The 23,063-nt window shown below is 40.2% G+C and overlaps 1 protein-coding gene across 5 annotated transcripts in view; it reads left to right on the forward strand.

Annotated features, from left to right (window-relative positions):
- Positions 1-6,093: 6,093 nt before the first annotated feature.
- LOC121889359 (sodium/potassium/calcium exchanger 2-like) overlaps positions 6,094-23,063 on the forward strand; it is a 47,329-nt gene continuing 30,359 nt past the window's right edge. Inside the window, exons 1-2 of one of the 5 annotated variants that reach the window (XM_042401243.1) lie at positions 6,094-6,758; positions 8,071-9,157. In XM_042401243.1, the coding sequence (XP_042257177.1) occupies positions 8,249-9,157 (909 nt within the window). In that variant the 5' untranslated portion in view covers positions 6,094-6,758; positions 8,071-8,248. Of the gene's footprint in view, positions 6,759-6,856; positions 7,137-8,070; positions 9,158-23,063 lie in introns of those variants that run through there. The other 4 variants (XM_042401244.1, XM_042401246.1, XM_042401247.1 and 1 more) reach the window with 4 other exon arrangements.

Below are 23,063 nucleotides of genomic sequence, written 5' to 3' on the forward strand. Positions count from 1 at the left end.
AGATGAAGCATTTGGCAAAGACAAAGTTCAGTGACAACACACAGCTCTGTAGAGTGTATTGGCACATTATGCATCCTGTTTAAAGGAATGAAACTGTCTGGTTTTATGCTTAACAGAGTTGGTTTTTTGACAGTGAAAATTACAAGTTAATTATTTTTGCACTGTTTTTGCTGATTATTCACTTTTCTGAAAATGTGTTAAACTATTAAATTGAATGACTTGATGATAAAATACTTCAATGTTTATAATAAGTTATGTTGTGGTAGACAAGTCTTAAGTCTAGTTTAGATTATTTATGCAAGAGGCATATATTTAAATGTTCAAAGTTTGTTACACAAAGGATTTTCTGAAAAAGTCCCTCATGCTAAGGTTCCTCAAACAAAGTGATTATAGTTTCTCCAGTGTTTTCCTCATTGTCATAAAACCTGACATAGACCAATCACATATTTTTTTATGTTTCTAAAATCCACAGCAACAAGATTTGTTCACTTTCTTCCACTTTCTTGATATATATATTTTTTGATTGGTAACCTTTTTATTAATGGTGACCTCTAGAGGTTGAAGCATGTTAAGTGTTGATTTGATTAAGTCCAGATCTTACACGACCTGGGACTAACCCGTTTTCTTATGATAGTAAAGGTCTCTTACAAAGGGTGCCAAGAAGATTTGCACCGACTCCAAGGGACACCGAAGTATACACACACGTCCAAATAATTAGTAACATCTGCAGCCAGTCTGTCTTAATCTTGTCAAAAGTAATTATTCTAACAGGCGGCATCTTAATTGAATCTTTAATTTAGCTCTTAATACAACAAAATATCAATAAATTCACATAATTCAATAATTAAGAGTTTATTTACTGTAAAGCCCACTGACTTTACTGCTCATTTTGAGGATCACCCCGACACCCGTCGCACCACCCTCTCAGTCAGTCCTGACTGGTCAAAGATGAACCATATCACCTTAAGTGCACTAGATTACGCAAGCCTCTCCGACCCCCCCTCTCCACATCTCCTTGGGCCTTCTGTGTAATCTGCTGAGATTTAAACCTGCTGCTCCTGTTTAATAAATCCACTGCGATTAAAATAGGATTACAGCTCTGCTTTCGCCTTCCTAATGACATCAGAGCATGAAACATTTTTTGACTCCCCCCCCCCCCTTTGCCCCCTCCCCTTCCAGTTGTTAGATTTTTGCCCGAGCTCACGCATCCCTCTCTCCTACTTGTCATAACTGGACAGGCAGCGACGATTTTCACCTCCTTCCCCTCTGTAACCTCATCCCTGCAGCCCAGCAGGTCAGCCCATCTGTGTGGCCGTTGACATAAGGATTAACCTCATAAAGCAGCAAACATCCTGTATCAATGCTGTCCTCCTTCACATCAGACTTCTCAATGACAGATAACAACCAAAGAGTCAGGTCAGTGTCAGGTTGTTGTTTGCCTGAACCTTGACACCTTCACAAGAAATCGCCTCCACCAAAACAACCTTCTGTTCTTTTAGCACAGCAGTGTGACCATTGCTCGCCTGCTCTTTGTGGCCATATCTCATCAATGTAAAGCTATGAAATATTAAACACCATATTCAGCAACCAAAGATCATGAGGACACGGTGCACATCTTGTCCCTCCTGCTTTTAGTGTGGGCTTCTTGTAATGTGAAATGAGGGATGGAGTGGAGCGAGCCAATCAATTCGACTCTTTTGTCCTGTTTGTCCTTCTGTAGCATTGTCCTGCAATGGTTAAATGCTGTAAGGTCCCAAAAGGCAAAGATTGATTGGATTTTTACGTCAGCTAAGCTCGTATTTTACCTTAATACACAATGTAGCTCTACAGCATACAGTCAATGTTGATGTGGAGTGTTTTATTCTGCAGTTTCTGCAGAACATTCAGTGTGTAATTGATGTGATATAAATGATTATATAAAAGATGAAATTTTTAATCGTCCCAAGTTTAGCTGCCTGAAAAACTCTTGCACACAGTCAAACTTATCCTGGCCAACATACACACTGTGTCCATTGTGCTCTATATGCTTTAGAAAGCTGAGTGTTGTGACTATTACAATTAAATCAGGTCAGAAATTCAGAGTTAAGTCTACTAAATTGTTTGTAGAGGACCACTATTTCACTTGTCATTGAGTGTATCATATTTAATAACTGCTCTCAGGACTGTAGCTGCTATTGGACACTACGCTAGCCGCAGGCCTCTATGGATAGCGTCAGTCTGCCAGTTGGTCGATCAACCACTTTGGTTCAGACTGAAATATCAATTATTGGATGGATTGTCATGAAATTTGGACATTGACAATCCTCAGAGGATGAATCCTAATGACTCTAGTTATCCCCTTACTGTCCTTCAGCGCCACCATGCAGTTGACATTTGTGGTTTTGAGAAAACTATTTTGAGTTTCTCTCTTTAGTTCTATAATTGTTAAACTGTGCAATAACTGATATATTGGCATCTGTACATGAAGCAAAGTGTTCAATAAAAATATCTTTGATATATAGAGAAAAATATATTGACAAGTGGATTTTCATGACGTTTGGTATACAATTTCATGTCCCCATCAGGATGAACCTACCTTGATGATCTCCTGACTTTTCATTTAGTACCACAGTATCGTCCTATCTTGACTATTGTAACTCCCTTTTCACCTGCCTTTACAAGTGGTCCAAAATGCTGCTGCTAAACTCTTGACCAGGTCCTCTAAAAGGTCTCATGTGACACCAATTCTAATTGCTCTTCACTGGCTCCCATTCAAATTCACACGGTCAGGCTTCTGCCTACATTTAGAGATCTACTGCAGCCCTGTGTCACCAGCAGGTCTCTAAGGTCTTTGATCGGGGTTTGCTGGTTGTTCCTAGAATGAGGCTTAAAATTAAAGGAGACAGTGCTATATCAGATAAGATGCTAAATCAAGATGGGTTAAGGGTAGAAAATGACTGAAACATGGAATGAAACATGGACTAATATCCAGATTAACAAACATGAACAGAATTTACATGGTTCTTCAAAATGATGGGTTTGTTTGCTTGAACATATGACCTCACCATTTCTAAAATTCTGTCTGCGCTGTGTGTTTGCATGGACCACCAATGAAAGCAGGGTCCCACTTTCAACCTATGTGCTCGTATCTAATTAGCTCCAGCACTTAGCGATCAGCACTGCGTGTGGATTATCAATTTGTTAATCTCTTTGGAGTTACTAATGCTAAAATGAATAGTCCCATCAAACCCCAATTTCCAGCTAAAATGGTCTACCACATTATCTTTGAACAATCTTGCTTTTGTGTGATAACTCCAAGGCAGACCATTTGTCTTTTGGAAAACATTTACTCAGCCGTTTTAAGAGCCTCATTGACTCACTATTTACTATCTGAGCATCCCATTGGTGCCTGTGCCCATTTTGTTTTGCTGACCACATTTTCCTAAGGGGCAGGTGGTCTGTCCAAGCCTCTTTGTACAGACTTGTGGTGGTGGGGGGAGGTTGCTAATATGAGGCTTTCAACATCTAATCCGGACCAAGTCTCTTAGAAAAAGCTTATCTTGGGACTCTCCACTTTCACTGCTTTACTCATCTACAAGACCTTTTGACGCCTGTTATTAAAAAAAAAAGTACTTGTTTAATAGAGCTAATTCAATACCTTGCTGTAGTCAATTGTCCTTCCCCCTTTACCGGAAAAACTTGCTTGGTTATCATCACCCTATCTATCCCCCACTGCCCCTGCCCCATTGCTGACAAATCCATACAACTATGTGGGACACAAAGGCTCGGATTTAGCTGCCGGGCCAAAGCGAGGATGGGCCGGGTGGGGGGCAGGGCCATCATGGAAATTTCTGTTGTTTTGTCACAGCACAGATTTCAGACAAATCAAAACAACTGCCACCATCACCCCTTCAAACCCCCCCTTCCTGCCCACCACAACCCACATGATCTGTGACCAGTCATCACTTTTATGCTGGAAATGCAGCCAGATCAGGAGTGGTGCGGTGGCGTGGAGGAGAGGAGCGGCTGCGTGTGCACCAGGGGCCATTGTTAAAAAAGAGCTGACAGTCTGGATGGGATCTCATTTGATAGGCAAACATATTGACAGATCTAATTCGAAAAGCTGGGGCTCACAGGCTCTGAATGCGCTTTATGATGACGGAGTGTACCAATCAGATACATGTGCTCCTACAGCTAAACGAATCATTTTAAAGAAATGGATCAGCTATTGTGATAGCCCTTGTGTGTCTTTCATTCACTATTAAAACTAACTTTTGATTTACTATCACATTTCACTGAGGCCATGTTTATTACACAAGGTCAAAATACCTGAATTTTACAAAGGCCTATTCTGTTGACATGTCATCTTCACTTTCTACGTCAAAAGGTCATTGGCTCAAACTGTAAAATTCAGCTGAGTTCAAAGGGGCAGTCCAGTGATTTAGTATTGGGTTTGGGTGAATCACAAGTGACAGATTTTTTAAAAAGAAGGAACAATATCAAATTAGCAGAGGCCAATATATCCTAACTTAGTCTTTACTATGAGTCAAGCTCAAAAAATGCTAGATCCTACATTTCCCATAATGCAACTCAGTAGCATCTTTCATTAGACCTTCTTTGCCTCCTGAATAGCCACTTCTACACCTTAAGTGTGTAATGCAGACTTAAGCCTGATGGCATCATCAGTTATTTTTCACTGAAATTGAATTTCATGTGTAAAATTGGTGGAATGCCCCTTTAATTCTTCAAATTGATAGATGGTTCAGTGACAAAACCCTGTCAGTGACAAAACATCAGAGCCTTATCTTCCCCAACCGTCTGATCGATGATGTAGCCTACTTACATGTTTGTCAACCAATCAAATCATCCAAATGTTAATCAGGTTGAGAGGGCGTCCACCAGTTTGTTTATGTGGAAGTACTTAGGGCTGGTTTGCAGGGACGCCCATTGGTGACAGCTCCAGTATGAAAAGCAATGCATTATATGGATCTACTGTAGTGAGGCAATCATATTCACTTTGCAACAGAATGAATATGCTTCTTGGCTTTGGACTGTGAAAGCATTACATTTGCAGTCTCAAGAGAGCATTTTGGTGAAGAATGACATTACATGAAGGTTTTCCTTACTTTTTATGTGGACAGATAACTCTAAATGTTGATGTAACTATGTGTTGGTCCAATTCAAAGGCATATCAATTGATTTTCATATCAGAGGACTTTCAGAGGGTTTATATTTGTTCCAAGTCCTACCACACCAGCTAATTTAGTTAGAAACCAGACCCATACTACAATGGATGGTGGTCACAAAATATCTGAGTATTGATAACGTGAGGTAACTCAAGTTATTGCTGTCAGCCTCTGTGCTTCCTGTTAGGTAACAGGCAGCTACAGCGGGAAGGAGAGAGGAGAGAGAAGGGGGGCAATCAATGAGGTCAGTGAATCATGATTTATTATACAGCATCAGGCCATTAGTGTTACACATACTTTGTGTAGAGATTGCATGTCTGCGTCTGTCCAACGGGGTTTGGCCTGTCGACTAACACTAAGTGGTTGGGGGCTTTATTTGACGTGAGGGGGAAACATGGCAACCTGGGGGCTCAAGGGATGATGGTCATGTCAGAGGAAGGCTCCGTATTAGATGACATATTCAACATGACGAAAGCTGGCATATAAAGCACGTGTGACCTTTTTAATGTTTACTCTGCCTATGGTTCTTTAAAATACCAAAGATGTTTAAATGAATAAAATATTAAAGGAATAGTTTAACATTTTGTAAAATATGTTTATTCTCTTTCTTGCAGAGAGTTAGATGAGAACAGGAAATGCTACTCTTATATTTGTAGAGTGAATATGAAGCTGGAGCCAACAGCTAGTTAGCTTAGCATAGGTGCAGCATCAAAAGAGTTTCTGTTAAATGATATATAACCTGTTAATTAAATTTAGGGGTGCAGGCAGTCAAATTTTGTTACTTTTGGACAGAGTCAGGCTAGCTGTTCCCCCGTTGCCAGCATACACATATGAGAGTGGTATCCATCCTCACATCTAAGCCAAAATTCAACTACTCCTTTATCAAATATTATATTCTAGTCTACAAGTGTGAAGATGTATAATTTGTATGTGAAAGAAACCAGTGATGCTGCACATCGGGCTGCATATTACAGTGTTATCTGTGAGAAATGAATCCAGCACTTGCAAGTAACCTTGGAATGACCCAAGGCATGCACATAAATCAGCTGCTGAGCTGAAACACATCCACCTGTTCCGTCATCGCAGGAATTTAAAAAAAAACAGAAAAAAGAAAAAGAAAGCAGTGGAAATACTGCCTTTGCTGTGTAACCAAGGCAACTCCTCCCTCAAAATGCAACATCACCAAAGCCCCCACTGCGTGAACCGAGCAGGAAAGGATGCGCTGTCTGCCGCTTACCTGGCTTTATTAATAAACCACCCAGTTCACGTGGTCAGCCCAGCCCAGCATAATATTCTGCTACATAAGCAAGGTATTTTCGACCGAGGTTTTTTTTTTCTCTCTCTCTCTCATCCGAGACGGGAGGGATGCTGCGCTGCTGCTGCTGCTGCTGCCGTTGCTGCTGTGAGAGAGAGAGGTGAGCGCAGTTGGAAAGGCAGGTTTTTTTTCCCCCCCTCGTCCAAAGCTCCTCCTCTGTCGTCGGAGAGCGGAGACCGGTCACATTTTGCTCAATGAGAGCAAGAGGGCACTGGAGAGGATTTCCTAATTTCAACCTGCTGCCGTGCCGTGCGGCTGTTTTCTCGCCTCTGTCAAAGGTAAGGCATGACACCGTCTGCATACTCCCCACGCGTCATGCGCCTCGGCATGGAAACTAATGTTGGGCTGTTTTGGTCGGGGGACGGTGGTTAGCTGTTTGCGGTGTGATGATACAGCTGAAAGGGCGAAGGCATTACTGAAGGGCAGACATGGAAAAGAGTTGTCAGTGGAGCTGGCATCTCAGACGAGCTGTTCAGCTTAAAGGCAGCAGGCTGCATCACTGTAAAAGTCAAACAGGACGGGATGTTTGTGTATGTGTGTTTTTTTTATCTGCTTTTACCTGAGCAGCAGCGTCATAGCGTTGACCGTTTTTCAGTGACTGCAGCCAAGTGGTGTCCGTAAACCGACGGCCTTCACATTTCATGATATTTTCCCAGGTAACAACAGCTGAGCTCAGATTTTTGATTGCAAGTTGCCACAGAATCAAAATTGGACAACCAACATCAGTCGGAATCATCTGCCCATATAAGTTTTCTCATTTTTGTTGTATCTTGTGGTTTGAATTTATTTTGGATTACTCAAAATTGCTAATTACTAAATACACTTACTAAAGATCTGAGGCTAATCGTCCTCTGAAGCCATAATATGACCACAGTGGACTATTTTAATTGAATTGAATGAATGAAAATATAAATTGACAGGTTCTATTATCAAACAAACATTCTTAATTAAGTTTTCCACATCATAAGATCTTTTTTCTTAATTATTGAGATTTATTTCAGTGTGTTATGAGAGACTGACAATAGACCATGGAATTATTTAAAAACCGTACTGAAATCTGTGCGTTAGATATGCATTTTAAGATGATTATTCCACATGTCTGCATGATATTGGAATTCAATTTTTGGCTACATGGAATTTTTTTGGCAGTTGTCAGGAGTAGATTAGTCCTAATTTGGAGCCGAGTCTTCCACAGCAACACTAAAGATTATTAGTTAATTATCTGGCAGGTGTTTATTTCATTTTTGAAAATTATTCATTTATTTAAAGAAATTTCAAAATGAATTGTCAATTTCACGTTAGCAGATAATCCATTTGCAATGTCATGGAGAAACAGAGTCTGTGTAGTTTTACTTTTTAGATGACATTTGTCAAAAAGATTGTGAGATTGTTCACTTCTGTCTCGTTTAACTTCCCAGCGACTAGACTATCTAACTTGACACAACAAGATCTTTAAAATAAACTTGTGTACTCAATATGCAAACAGCCTTTTTAAATATATTGTGTTTTGTTCTTAATTTTGCACTCATGGGTTTCTTTCCTGGCTCCATAATTAATTTTGTCTTTTTTTTTTCTTTTAACATATGCCAGCAGAGGCTAATATGAAGACATCATTTGGCAAACCAGACCCTGGAAAGCACCAAGAATCTTTTCAACTGATTTGAAGCCGAAGACCAAACCATGCATTGTCTCCGGTAAAACCTGCTCCCCACTCTCCCCTCTTCCTACCTAGCCACTGAGAGTGAGGACACTCAAGAACTGCAGAGAGATGGGTTCAGATCAACCCTGCATGGATACACTAGAGCAAAGGCCCATATTGGGCGCTGCCTGTAAGCGGCGGGGCCACCGGTGTCTGCGGAAAAAGCTGAGGCCCGTGCGAATCTTAGGGTTCGTCTTAAGCCTGGTGGCCATAAGTGCCGTCTCCTTCTCCTTCAGTGCCTTGACCTGGAGCTCAGGGGGTCTCAGTGAACCAGTGCTCCCCCAGGAGAGTCTCCATCAGTCAGCCCCCCACAGGACTCTACTTTTCACTCAACACCAGAGGGACCCCAATGTCTCAGTCGACATGCCAATAGCCATGAAATCTACAGCAGATAGCAACGACAGCCAAGGGGAGTACCCGTCAGACCTTTTCTCCCTTGAGGAGAGGCGCCAAGGTGCAGTGGTCCTCCACATGTTTGGCATGATCTACATGTTCATTGCCTTAGCCATAGTGTGTGACGAGTTCTTCGTCCCAGCGCTGACAGTCATCACAGAGAAGCTGACCATTTCAGATGATGTAGCGGGTGCCACCTTCATGGCGGCGGGTGGCTCAGCCCCAGAGCTCTTTACCTCCATCATCGGGGTCTTCATCTCGCACAGCAACGTGGGCATCGGAACCATCGTGGGCTCAGCTGTCTTTAACATTCTCTTTGTCATTGGGATGTGCGCCATCTTCTCCAAGGAGATCCTCAATTTAACATGGTGGCCGCTCTTCCGTGATGTCTCCTTCTACATTCTGGATCTGATCATGCTCATCATCTTCTTCCTGGATAACTTCATCTCCATGTGGGAAAGTATCACACTGCTCTCAGGCTACGCCGCTTATGTGATCTTCATGAAGTTCAACAGCAAAGTTGAGGGCTTCGTCAAAGGTTGCATTAACAAGAACCAAGTAGTAGAAGTAGAGGTTCAGCCCAAGGTGAGTTTGTTTCTTGATCTGTATTATTTTTCTCCCACTTCCCTTCACCTCCACCTGCTCAGAAACCAATATAGGAAAGTAAACCCTTGCAGAAAGCAAACTTTAATATAAAATATCTGACTATGAGGACATTACAGTTGGTTTAGTATTTTGGTTGATAAAAATGACCATTGGTGGCTCCTCTGGCATGGGCACACTCATCCTTTTCACATATCACGCAGCTGATTTGCCATACTTGCTTTTTGATTGTTTCCGTTTCAGCCAAAAATTAAACTGGCTTGTTAGTGGAGACATGCTTTTAATTCAATGCATCTTTTTTATGTTCTCATCAACCTAATGACCATTTTCAACTGAGACCAGAGTCTCACTGATGTCCCGCAACAACCGATGCCGCACATTTCTGTACCAAGACTTGCTGAAACCATACATGTCCGTTACTTTAGAATGAGCAAAATAACAGAAACTCTAACTCAGTATGTGTGTGTTAAGTGTAGAGTACTTTCCGTAACTAAACAACCGTTGGACATTCATGCGGTTCAAGTGATACAACACAAGGCTGGCATACAGTATTCCACTGTGGGATTAATAAAACAGAGTCAAATGTGTAATTCTGGGTTAAGCTCTACAAATTGTGTTCTAGTCTGACAAACAAATCCCTTGGAAAATCTCAGAAGCTATATTTTCCCCAGTTAAAGATTTCCGCCATAAATACTTTATTTAAAATCTTGTGTAAAGAAATGTAAACCACACGTAGCTTGATGAGGTGAACCACAGACTGTTGAGATATTGTTTGCTCTGTGTATTTTCTTCCTACATATTTACTCCCAGAGGAGGTTCTTCATGTACAGTCATTTAGTGTAATATTTTACTTTTTGCTCAATGGCATAAACACCGAATACTCTGTAGACAAAAACATTAGAAATCATTGTGTTACTTCACATAGCATTCGCCCCCTCAATGACACTTGAGGGCAAAAGACACTGCAGTGCAATTTGATACCGGTGTAGAGATTATCCGGACGGATTTAGATTTCTTTGTGACATGAGATGGAAATGAAATTTTGAGAAAGTTGTATTGTAAAGCTTTCATTAAATCAGGATTTATTCTAAGTACATAAAGGATATTTAAACGGCAGGTTACACAATGTTGTGAAAAACTCGTGAGGAAGACAAAAGGCTAATGTTAAAGCCTCTCCTCATTTAAAAAGCAAGCAAGAAAATAGGTTTATTTTTCTGTTTGTTGTGTTACTGTACATTGCATAGGTTGAACTTGCGCTATATTAGTATGATTTATGTGCAAGAAAAGGGTGAGAACCGAGTTGCACAGGCTGAGTGCCAGAGAGGACTCAGGTGACCTTGAGCTGCAATGGATTCTGGGTACTTCGGCTAACAGAAGTGTGTGTGTGTGTGTGTGTCTGTATGTGTGTTGAAAAACATCTTTCGATGGAGGGCGGGGGGATAGTGCGAGACAGGTGAGTCGATCAAACCCCGCCATCAAGTCTCTGCTTACAGCAGATTTAGCTTTTCCATTCTCTGGCATTGTGGGTAACACTCCCACCTCTTAGTGTCCTGCTTTAAAGTGCACACATATTCTTAATAGCTTTTACATACTATTTATGAAAAAAACGATTGAAAGGTGCACAAAATTAGCAGATTTAGCAGATATAGGTTGTCAGTTAACCTCTTATGTCGTCTGGGCCTACAGGGTTAATAGAACGAGAGAGTCACAAATATTATTAGAATATAATCATCTAAACACCCTTTTCTAATCAAGCTTTGACACTTTGGGGACGTGTGTATTTCAAGACACAAGTGTTATTTTGAGATTTTTAATTGGCAATTTAGCCTGTGTGTGTGTGTGTGTGTGTGTGTGTGTGTGTGTGTGTGTGCGTGTGTGTGCGCGTGTGTGCGCGTGCATGTGCAAGACAGGAGAGCAAGGACAAAGAGTAGTGAGTTAACTAATAAAACTGTCCTAGACAATATGATCTAAGGTCTGGTTTAGTGTTTTTGTCATGAAATTCATGCCTATGAATTGGGAGCAGCTTTTGTATACGTAAATCATTTCACGAGTGAGTTTCAAGGTGTCCTTAATCCTCCTTACAATATAGTGCTCAGCTATGAAGTATTGCAAGGTAAGGACAATAAGGTGTCATTTGAAGCTATACCCTTGAACTAAACACTTGATTAAAATGGGCTTCCCTGAGATTATCTCCTGCATTATGATATTGGGATGTCCCTGTAGCGTGTTACATTGCTGCCATCGACAGAAACACAGGCAGTCAGCAGTAAAAGATAAATAGCAGCCGTGTTATGGTGTCACCGCAAAGATAAAATTGTGTAGGTTACTTTGTTGGTAACTGGCAGTTTGCCGTTAACATGCAGGATACGCATGATGAGATTTTGGACAAGTGTGACACAGAGTGTCAATGAGAACAGTGTATAAATAAATACATGAAACATTTGATTCTGAAAGTAACATAGACAGCAGTGGGATGCATTTAGAGGTCATCTGTCAGTTTCGTGCTGACCAGTGACGACTGCATCATTACGTAGCTGCTTGTACTGTGTTTGCTCTTTTTTTTGACATGAAAAGTTTCCTCTGTGTAACTTCTTTATTCTGCTCTTGGTAACATAAAAATAGATGGCTTTGTTTCTCTTATTGTCTTGAAAATAATGGTTTAGCTTCCAGGCAGAGCATTAAATGGTAAAAGCAGGGGCTTGGTTTTCAATCCTCTGACAGACCAAAGGTGTCATAGGATTTTTTTTTTTAACCCCAGGGATGAGGTGTAACATTATCAATATAACAAAAACAGAACTGTCAGACCTCACTTCTACTCAGTGGATGCTAGGTCTATTTAAAGCCATTGTTTTATCGGCAGTTCAGTGGTCAGCCCCGTCAAAAGTAATCTGCAATAATCTCTCAATCCAGTTAACACAACTATAAAATGCTCTATAATACGCTGCACTTACACTGGCTTGGAATTTAAATAAAATAAGATTGCAAAGGCTGCTTTGTTTTGCTTTGTTTTGAGAGATTTTTTTTTTTTGGCATTTTCACCTGTATTGTAAAGGACAGTATAGAGGCAGAGAGGAAACAGGGGAGAGATAGAAGGGTATAACATGCAACACAGGTCCCCAGCTGGAATGGAACCAGGAATGTTGTGGTTATGTGGTGAGAGCCTTAACTATTCAGCTAGGTTTATACAGAGAAGAGGATGTCCCCACATAGTTTAGGGATGGATTGCTGTTCTGTCAAATCTTAAATGTGGAAATGCTGAAACTGAAACTACAGTTTTGAAATACTTACAAATTCCCTCATTACTGTAACTGCTTTCCACTGGTGATGACAACTTGACACAAAGTTGGAGAACTTCAGCTACCATTCAATAACTGAGGATGTTATGGGTGGAAAATGAACTCTTCTTGTACTACAAAAAAACACCACCACACCTTGCTGAGAAGTAAAAATGAATGTTTTTGACATAATGTGACTGCCAACAAAATATACTTGCATAAACAGATTTTCTTGGCCACTTGCAAAGCAGTGGAAACAAGCTGTAAACACAACACTGACATGATGATGGACTTGTTAGCAAACAGTTGCTTATTTACACGTTCCGCAAACAGTGAGCAACATTAGCATCCATGTGGAGTCGTGTTTATGGCCACCTAATGATTGAAAATCTGTTTTTTTAGCCCTCCACCAACTAAAGGATATCTATTTAGCTGCTAAATGATCCACTACATTCACTAGCTAGTTGCTAACTTTATCTGTCTGGTGCTGGCCAGGTAGCGTACAAAACAATGAGCTTAAAGATGCTAAAACGTTTCGAAGAGCTGAGAGGAACAGTTGGTCATTATTTCGATGTGGGTTTGTCAATAAGAGCAACACCTTTCACATACACATACTCATTTGATCTGCTGTTAATGTAAAAATAATAATTATAGCAGCTTTAATTTTTGTGGCTATATGTAAAAAAAACGGAAGAAATAATTTTTACTATTAGTACAGAAAAGTTACAATGAAATAAATTGGTGCACCCTGAAATCACAACTGACTTTATCGCTCAATAACTCACATAATAAAATCCTGCTTTAGAGTTATCAGTTCAGTTGATCCCAGTTCATTTGTTCATCTTTGACCCAAACAGATGTTGGAAGGATGTATTTACCTATTAGTTCAGCCCTGATTGGTGCCTAATACCTTTGAGTGCTTAGCTGCTGGTTAATCTAACAACAAGGGCATTCAGCCATAGCCCAGTGAGTTAGGCTGCCACCTCTTAACTCTTGTGAGACACGACCCTGCAGACATGGCTGTGTTTTACCTGCTGTCATCTACTTTAATGCCATTTATTCAGAAAGATACTGATATCATTTCTACTCATTTTTGAAGCTATAGTTTTGTTTTTCTTGTGTTTGATTGCAGCACATGAAGCGTGCTGCTGTTATTTTGTCGCATCTGTCAGGTCAGACCCCCTCTGCCTTTGTGCCAAAGGGTGACTAAAGTGTTGCACATCACGGCCCTGTGAGCTACAAGAGTTTGTATAAGTCAAGCCGGCGTCACTTAACTGTATCACTGCTCTTAATTGTTGCACGTTCTGTTACAGTTAATCTTCTTAATCTGTTGGAGCGGTCGGTTAACGGGACACAGTCGACTTGGGCCCATGAACAAAGGTCTGATTACTGAACACTAGGTCACTCAGTATGTGCAAAGGGGCCGAAGTAGGTCACCCAATGCCTGATGCCTTTTTAGCCCAATCTGAACACTATGCATCTCACACCCACATACTATGTTTATGTGGAAAAGAATTACAATTTTTATTTTTTCCGGTCTGCATATACAAATTCATTTTCATACATACATAAACACACGACAAAAGAGACAGATACTTAAACAGAACAGCTCAAAACAATAACCCAACAGTTTTTTTTGTAGTCCGAAAAAAGGTGTAGGCTGAAGCCACAGCTTGTAATGCCGACCCTTTTAACATCTCGAAAGGTAACTTCAAACAACAAAAACAAAACAATCCAAACAAACAAAACAATACAAATCAATAACACTTAGGTATCTTGTTCATCATTCATATTTAATATGCTCATTTTAAACGCCTGTTTAAACTTCCTTAATGTTTTACATGTTTTCAGTTCCTCACTACAGTTGTTCCATAAATTAACTCCTTTGACTGTAATGCAATGATATTTTACATTAGTCCTCACTAATTGTTTTTTGAACATAGAAATTCCTCTCAAGTCATGTTGACATTCTCTCATTTGAAACAACTTTTGGGTACTTTCAGGTACTATTTGATTTTTAACTCTGTACGTGATTTGTACTGTTTTAAAGTTGACCAAATCTTTAAATTATAGAGCCTTTAATTTAATAAAGAGTGGGTTTGTTGGTTCTATATAAATGGTTTAGTTGTTCTTATGGCTCTCTTTTGAAGGATGAGGATTGGGATTAGTCTTTGTTTTATATGTAGTTCCCCACACTTTCACACAGTAAGGTGTTTATATATGGGAGTGTAAAGGAACAATGTAAGATGTATAACAAAGCTTAAACTAAAAGATCTTTAACTGTATAATATGGCAATTGACTTTGATATTTTAGCTTTGATATAATCTATATGTGGCCTCCAGCATAATTTATTATCTATTATCACTCCAAGAAATTTCATTTCAGACACTCTTTCTATTTCAACGTCAACAGTTTCCTGTTAAGATTATAAATTTAGTTTTACTTAAAGTCAGTGTCAGTTTGTTAGAATCAGCATTTAGCATTTCCAATTATTTTCCCACTGTATCCAAAAGTTGTTTCAAATTCTTACCACAACAAAATAAATATATAAATAATATAGTTGTTAATATTTTGGAAACCTATTAAACTATTATTTATGTAGAAAAAAAACAACAATGGTCCCAACACTGAGCCCTGGGTAACCCCACAAGTAACCTTCAATAGTTGTCAGTGCACGTATTGATATCTATTCTCCAGGTAAGTGCTTAACCAAGAGAGTGCTACCCCTCTAATTCCAAATCTATGTAATTTTTTCTTATCTTTTATAGAATATTTTTTCCAGTATTTTCACAGAACTGTGAAAGTAAAGTAACAGGTCTGTAATTAAAAAGCAACATGTATGCAGTGGAGTAGGCTTTGTATGCTGATTTCTATCCCACTGAAACAATCATTTGTCAAACTTTTTTCTGTGTGCCCAGTGAACAAGCCAATCAATGCTGGCATCTTAACTACACTTCACAGTGAATAAAGAAAAGTAGCATTTTCCATTCCAATCTGTAACACTTGTTCTTTTGTTATCAATTTTACCCTGTCAAAACCTATTTTTAAATAGGTCTGTTTATGTCTGGCATGGCGTAAAATGATGAATGAGAGCAGTAGCTGTACATCATATGCACACGCACTTACCCCCTTCTCAGGACCACCACATTAGGCCGGTCAAGGCTTATCTTGTTATCTTATGGCCTCTCTCATTGTTTGGCTGATGGACTGACTGGCTGCTTTTGAAAATACTAGCTCAGGCAGATCAGATTAGCCAGCACTATGCTGCACTATGGTTTTATGAAGCAGGTTTGGATTGAGAAGGAGTGACAAGCCCCCCCTCCACTTGCTATGATTGGTGTGACACACCAAAAGTCAGTGTTTGTCAGTTATGATAATGTCTTTACAGTCATTCTGTCATTTTAAAGGAAGAGTGTGGCCACAGCTGGTTGGATTTTCACAACAGATCACAAACAATTTAATAGCTAGTAGATGAACAATGAATGTCATTGAATAATGTATAATTAAAGCTAATTTGATTATGTTAGCTCATTACATCAAATCCTTATGAGTATAATGACTATATCAGAATAAGCAAATCAAATGACTGATAAGTAATAATAAGACTCTCAAGAAAGTGGATCAAACCAGGGGAAAAAGTTGTTGAAATGAATGCAGCCTGCAGATTGGAGTCAGGGTAAGATTCTGCATCCAAACGCAGTATTAGATGCCTGTTATCGTCAATGTTGGATAAGCCAGTGTGTATCGAGGCAGGCAGATGTTGGTTCTGCTGAGATGGAAGGTGCGACCTCTGATGCATTACCAAGCTATAAATAGCGTCACGGAGGCGAGATCCTCCATCAGGATGCGCTTCAAAGATCAGTTACAAAGCGGGTTCTGTGCAGGGAGCAGACTGTTTGTGTTTCCTCCCTGTGGATTTGGACGTTTGGGCACCAGTGCTGATACTGTACAGCTTCTGTGTATTCAAACATAAAACCCGTTGCATGTTGCTTGTTCTGCTATGTTTAATTTTTATCCACTCCAATCCAAGTGAACTCCCACCTCATACACTATAATTCCAGGCTGCACCGCAGGAACGCCATCACTAGCTGTTTATTTTAGTCGTGTGTGACGTACTCACAGGATTATCTTCCATTATGACGGATGTCAAGCTAATTTTCAGATAAATCCAGATGTGCACAGCTGAACTCTTTATATAAAGTGCATCTGTTTCAGATAGCTTCTTTGGGCTTGAATGGGTTTTGCTATAATAAAAGCAGTTGTCAAGCTAATTTATAGGAAATCCACTTGAAATACTTATTTTTAATTATAGTAAAAGTATGGTTTGTTCAGTATCCAGAAACATTAACCTCCCTTTTCACTGTAGGCATGCACTGTATTAATAGTACAAGTTGTGGACTACTATGATTGGACTTAGAAATCACATTTTTGCATTGTACACACCCTTGTCCTTGAGTCGTCAATACTGTGTGTTTCCATGAAAGCAGTGAGAGTATTCATGCTTGCATCCTTTTAAAATGAAAGTTGTAGAAGTGACCTTGGTTTAAACTGAATGAAAAATAGGCAGAATTCAATAATGCTTGTGTGTGTTTCATGCAGGCCCAAGGTTACAAAGAGGTAGGCAGAAGCAACATAATAGAAGCACTCTACAAGCGAATACAGATGCACAACAGTGTGATGGTTTGTTGCCTAAATTTTCAAGCAAAGTTCCTAAGAAGCTAAGCTCAGCTGTCTTTAGTTGTGGTTTTAAGGTCTGTTATACACATGCTCTGCAAACACATAGGCTACAGTAGACACTTACTCACACAGAGAGAAACAGAATCATTTCGGTGCTTCAGCTTAGCGAGTGACAACAGAGCCGGAGTCCAATAATTTAAAAATAGAAAGCCTGCGACTTTGATCTCACCATGACGATGAGGAGTCCAAGTTTTATCATCCGTTCCAGCTGTGACTTCTTGTCTAAGGAGGGGAGGAGGGGGTGCGATATAGAGCCAGTAATTAGTTTTCCTGTTTTGGAGGTTTTACCTTGTTTTCAGGCTGTTAGACGAGTCAATAAAGATAAAGGTATTGTTCTCAATAAAGTAGTAGTTCAATCTAAACACATTGTGTCAAGTCTTAGAAAACCAGGGCAGATTGAGCCAGAGTTGCTTCTTTTATTGTCTCTCTTCTGTTATCTACAATTATTCTGCGAGCTCTCTTGACGATGTCGTTGTTCGGCCACGGCGGTGCCCTGCTTTTGTCCAAATTCAATTTGATTGCATTCAATGGTAATAATCGTACAAGTGAAGTCCTCATTTGCATCACAGATGCTGATGGCTGCTTTTTTTTATGTCATCCTCAATTCGTTATTGTGCTATTTGGTTTCCCCCTCCATTCTTATCAGGGTGAACAGTAGCTCTTCACTGCAGCCTTAGAGTTGTTAGCAGTTTGAAGGTCACCCTGATGCTTAATACACCGCCTGTGTAATTATCAAAAACACAATGTAGTCTACTAAAAAAGAAAGTTAAACAGTGAGGCTTATAATTATTGCCTATAAAAGATCATTATACATGCAAAGTAAAGCCATTGTGAGTCGGTCCGCTTCAAACATGTTTACACAACCAAAATAAATATGTACATCCCCCCTGATACCAACATGTCCGTGCAAATATTTCCTTCAGCATGGATAAAGTTCTAGCTTATCTTCACTTTATATTATCTTGTGATGTGCACATACATTCTGCTTGACTTGGCTTAAAAATTTTGGCTTCTCAGTTTTAGAGAGAGCCATGCTTGTCAATCAGTTGCTTTCATTTTACTGCTTCGTCTCTCTGACTTCATTCAGATGGTAAAGCCTTACTTTTCAATGCTGTGAAACCCAAGTTCAAAAACTGTGTGTACATGTAAGCCAGCTGCAGCTTATCACACACTATGTGCTTGTTTTCTGTTTACTTCCAGTCACACTGAAGCCAGTCTTTGCCCTTCATGCAGCACCATGGACAGCGCCTCCTCCACCTCGCTGGTCGACAGCACATTTTATAATGTTATAAGGAACTGCGGTGCTGTGTCCCAGCAACCTTTCCCCCATTCTGATTGTGTGTTCACATCAAATGTTGTGGTGGTATTATGAGTAGTGATTTCCAGAAATAGATTTCCCAGACAGTTGGTCAAAGAGGCTTCCTCCTCTTGGATTTGTCTTAATAATCTTGCACTAGGGAACTGGCAGAGACACCAACTGCCGGATCGTTCAAAGCCGCCACATTTTATAGCCCACGCAGAGGAGTGGATCTGAATAGGCCTGGATCATGAAGCTGTTTGTCTTTAATGCTCAATGAGTGTGTATGTTTGATGCAACCTAGACAGCCTGAAGAGCTCCGGCTCCAGCTTTAACTGCTGTCTGTTGGAGGCCATTTCTATTTCATCCATCCCTTGTGTGGACCTTATGTGAATTTTAACTACCGAGGCTAACAGATATTCAGATCTGATATGAGATGAGCTGATGTGGGTTCTCCATGCTGATTGAAATGGCTGCAGAGACAGACACATGTCATGTCACGTGATTATTTTTGCACATATGGCTGTCATCAGTAGTCCAAGGTCATAAAGGTCAAGATATATATTGAGACTTTGTGATACTGACTTGCTTATTTATTCTTGAAAACTTGAAATATGAGATTATTTTTTTGTTTTGTTTTTTTGTTTTTTTTTTTCTGAGGGAGAGCCTGAAGGTGAAACACTGAGGCTCGCAAGAAACTGAAAGCCTTATCGATCAAGAGCTATTTTTGAAAGCGGGGTCGCATTAGCTAATGTAACTGCACTGTAAAAGCATCATGTGAAGGGCACCAAGATCCCTATCTGGTGGGCGTATGAAATGACACACACGACCCACTGAGATGGAAACTGTGCATATGGTTGGAGGTGGCCGAGGACCAGCAGGCCTTACATACTTAACTCCTTCCTCGGGGGGATTTTTGACCCTCAACATCAGCCTCGCTAAGCTGCAGCAGCTGAGCATTACATCAGTACTGAGAGTTGTGGTTCTTGTAATACCCGTAATTTGTGAAATCCAGGGCGATGATGTCTATGCCACACAAAGTGCTGATGTATAGATCTCACAATCGCAGAGTGACCCGACATCACGCGGACACCACAGAGAATTTTAAACCAAATTTAAGAGAGTAAACTCTTTAAAATGGAAGTGATTGCAATCAGACAGTCCGTAATGAATTAGAAAACGCTCTGGGGCTCAGCGAATCTGCTGAAAGCCTCTTCTCCTCTGTTCTCATTTAAGAGGGTTCCCGCTTGTCATGTTCATCATGGATGGACAAGTGATGCATAAGACTGCCCATCCACCCAACCCCACTCCCACTCAAGCCCACCAAGGTGACCTGAAAGGGCTCCATCAGCATATTACCCCATCTGAACTAAAAATGACAGGTTTGTCTGACAGCAACAGCAACAGAAAGCTTCCTCTGCATTCTTCCACCTCCAACTTCTCTCCCAGATAAGGGTCTTCTGTGCATGCTCTTTGCCACAGATAGGTTGTGACTGACTGTCAGCTGTCCTGCTGACAGTGCAACAAAGCAAGTCAGTGGTCAGGATAATGTGGATGAGGTGCCATGAGTAAAAGCTGCTGCACAGATGGGAAACCCGACCTCAAAACACCATCTCCTAATGATGTGAGCTTCTCTCATTAATATTTAAGTGGGATTTAATTTAAAAAAAAAAAACTAAAATAAATCTAAGATCCTAATGACAAGAATTGCCTGTGTTGCCAAAGCCTGATATATCTTACTCCTCCGTTCCATAGAGCTCTGTTGTTGCCCCAGAATTATTAAAAATACATAAAGGCACCACACTGTCATACTGGGCTACATGTTTCTTCATTATGATGAGCATAGGCAGAACAATGTAGTCAAACGCATATACACCATCACTAGAGCACCAAATGTAAATTAATCCACTGCTGAAAATAATTCCCAACAAATGCATTATTTACTCCTGTTTGAGTAACACAGCTGTTTTCAGAAATCACTCAGCCTTTTTAAAAAATGAAACGATATATTTGTGAGCCATTTTAAAAGATTTACATCTTAATATGAATAAATGAGATTGGGCCTGAACTAAAGCATAATTGACTTTGATCTTGTAATGGGATTTGTGAAAAATATAGAATAACACGAGCCTTATCCCTTAAAATATGACCAATGAACTACTCATTTAAGGGGATCTTTAGACTTACTTGATGAAAATGGTCAATAGGCTATTGTAACATTTTGAAAAGCATTTAAATAAATTAAGCAGGTCTGCTGGTTGGACAGCAAACACTTAAAGTAAACTGTTTCTGCAAAACTTGTGGAAATCAAGTCTGCCCTTCTGGTCAGTGCCGTCCATTAAGAGTATAAGCTTTCTGGTGCCATTTGTTATTGACAGAAAAATCTGCTGCTCAGGGAGCCCCTATACATTTCATACAAGGGTCAGGGACCGTCAAAACTATCCCAGCATGGAGAGCAGGAGTGTTTTCTTTACCTTAGGGTCAGTTCCTTTTCACTGATGAGACTGACAAGATTCTCAGTACCTTGGTTTGGTTTGGCACTGGTGGGCAACTGGAACAGAAACACTGCCAGATGCCTATACCCATCAGCCACTGGTAGCTTTGTTTATATTGTCCCAGCCAGGTATTGACACTAGTATCTGTGTATGTTTTTTTATCCTTAGATAAAAGTGCCTGCCAAATGAAATTGAACTTGGGAAGTAATCCATAATGTCATCTTTGCAGATGGTTATTTCAATGTTTCAAGCCCTGGAAAACTACATCAGTGGATAGGCTGCTATAGTAATACTGAGAAAACTGGAAAGTACTGTGAATGTTACAGTGCACAGTGTGGATGTGTCATCCCTATGACCAATACCTGGAAAAGAAGCAGGGCTGCCCAGTTGCCTCGGGGCAGCTAGATTTGGACCACTGTCAACGATTGAGTTTGGTGTGGTAGCCCCTGTTGGGAACCACTTTCCTCTGACTAATGAAAACCATTCAGCATTGGTAACTGACAACACAGTAGGAGCAGTACTGATACAACAAGCAAAAGACAAACTGATACTTTATTAAAAACTCTTAGGTCACGCAGATAAACAGGAGAGGGCAGCTAAAATAAAATCTGGGGCAGAGAGCTCTGCAGCAGAATCACAGCAGACACGCTGCAGAATAGAAATGCAGACTCCTGGAACAAACTTTCATCTATCATTTCTACAATCTCAAAAACAAAAGATCGTGTTCAGCCTTTCTTTTTTTTTACTGCATCCACTGCAGATCAAAACCAGCTCTGATCTGACAGCAACATCGAGATCTGATCAGGCTTACAGGAGGTCTTTATTCCACCTCTTGTATTTACCCAGCTAATACTTTAATTTTATGTAGAATCTAATTTTAAAATGGTGAATGAGTGAATAAATATTATTAACTCATATTCAGCATGCCTATATTTTTTTTATTTGCTGTCTTACAATACAGTCAGGAAAATGACAAGGTGGCTGATCAAACCCCGCTTTGCGTGATTGTATTCACTTGCAAAAATGACACAGCAGTATTTGTCTCCCAAAAGTCTGAGTCTGATTGGTTCATGAGAGGCGGGGGGGAGTAAGAGGAAGCAATTTTGGCTTAGTCCTGGTGAGCATTGCCTTGTGGGAAATCAGCGTTGTGGCAGCTCCTGTAATTAGTTCTGCTTGTTAGAAAAATGAAGGGGTTACTAATTAGCAAGTGGATGGCTTCTTGAGTTGTTGTGCATCTTTTCCCTCCTTTCCTTAAAGATCATTATTATCATCCCCAAGCAAAATGGAGGGGGGGAGAGAGAGGGAGAAAGACATAGAGAGAGCGAGAGAAAGAGAGAGGGATGCTGCTCAGTCGTGCCGCTCAACAGTTTAGCTCTAGCACAATGAATCTAGATGGACAGATCTCGAGGGGTGTTCTGTCATGCTCTGAGAGACAGGCTGCCTACTGTAAGCACATGCGGGCAAATGCCTGTAGCTGTGCAAGATTTTACTTTTCAAGTTCGCTTAACAAGCCAGTCAGTCTGTGTTTTCACATATCTTTACATACACACTGTTTCACAGATGTTTTATTTACAATGTATCCACATACAATTTTAACAGTTTCAATAGATTTATCATTCAAGAAATGTCAGATCTACTGTATTGTAACTTTTGTCACAACAAGCTTGTCTGTCAGGCATAAATCTTGGCTTGTGCATGTTATTCTTCTCCGTCAGGCCTTATGACAAACATTAAAATACAATGAAAATGGCCTGTTTGGGTCTGTTAGTAATTAATAGTGTGAGAAATGGTGATTTGATTTCACTGTTTGATATACACATATCAAATCTTAAAGATTAACTTCAGAGTGGCGACTGGACTCAAAGCTTGAGTCACTCACTTAGTCAGCACCTTTATTGTGATTGAAGATTTGTGAAAGGAATAGCTCAACATTTTGGAAAGTACATAGTTGGAGCCAGCAGCCTGTTAGCTTAGTCTAGCATAAATACTGTTAGCATTGGGAAACAGCTATTAAGCTAATTTCCTTATAGAACCTTATCTCTATATTCAGTCAGCTCACCTGAGAATCCCAAAACATTTATAT

The sequence above is a fragment of the Thunnus maccoyii genome, chromosome 22 (assembly GCF_910596095.1).
Source record: "Thunnus maccoyii chromosome 22, fThuMac1.1, whole genome shotgun sequence".
In the NCBI taxonomy this organism is placed as follows: Eukaryota; Metazoa; Chordata; class Actinopteri; order Scombriformes; family Scombridae; genus Thunnus; species Thunnus maccoyii.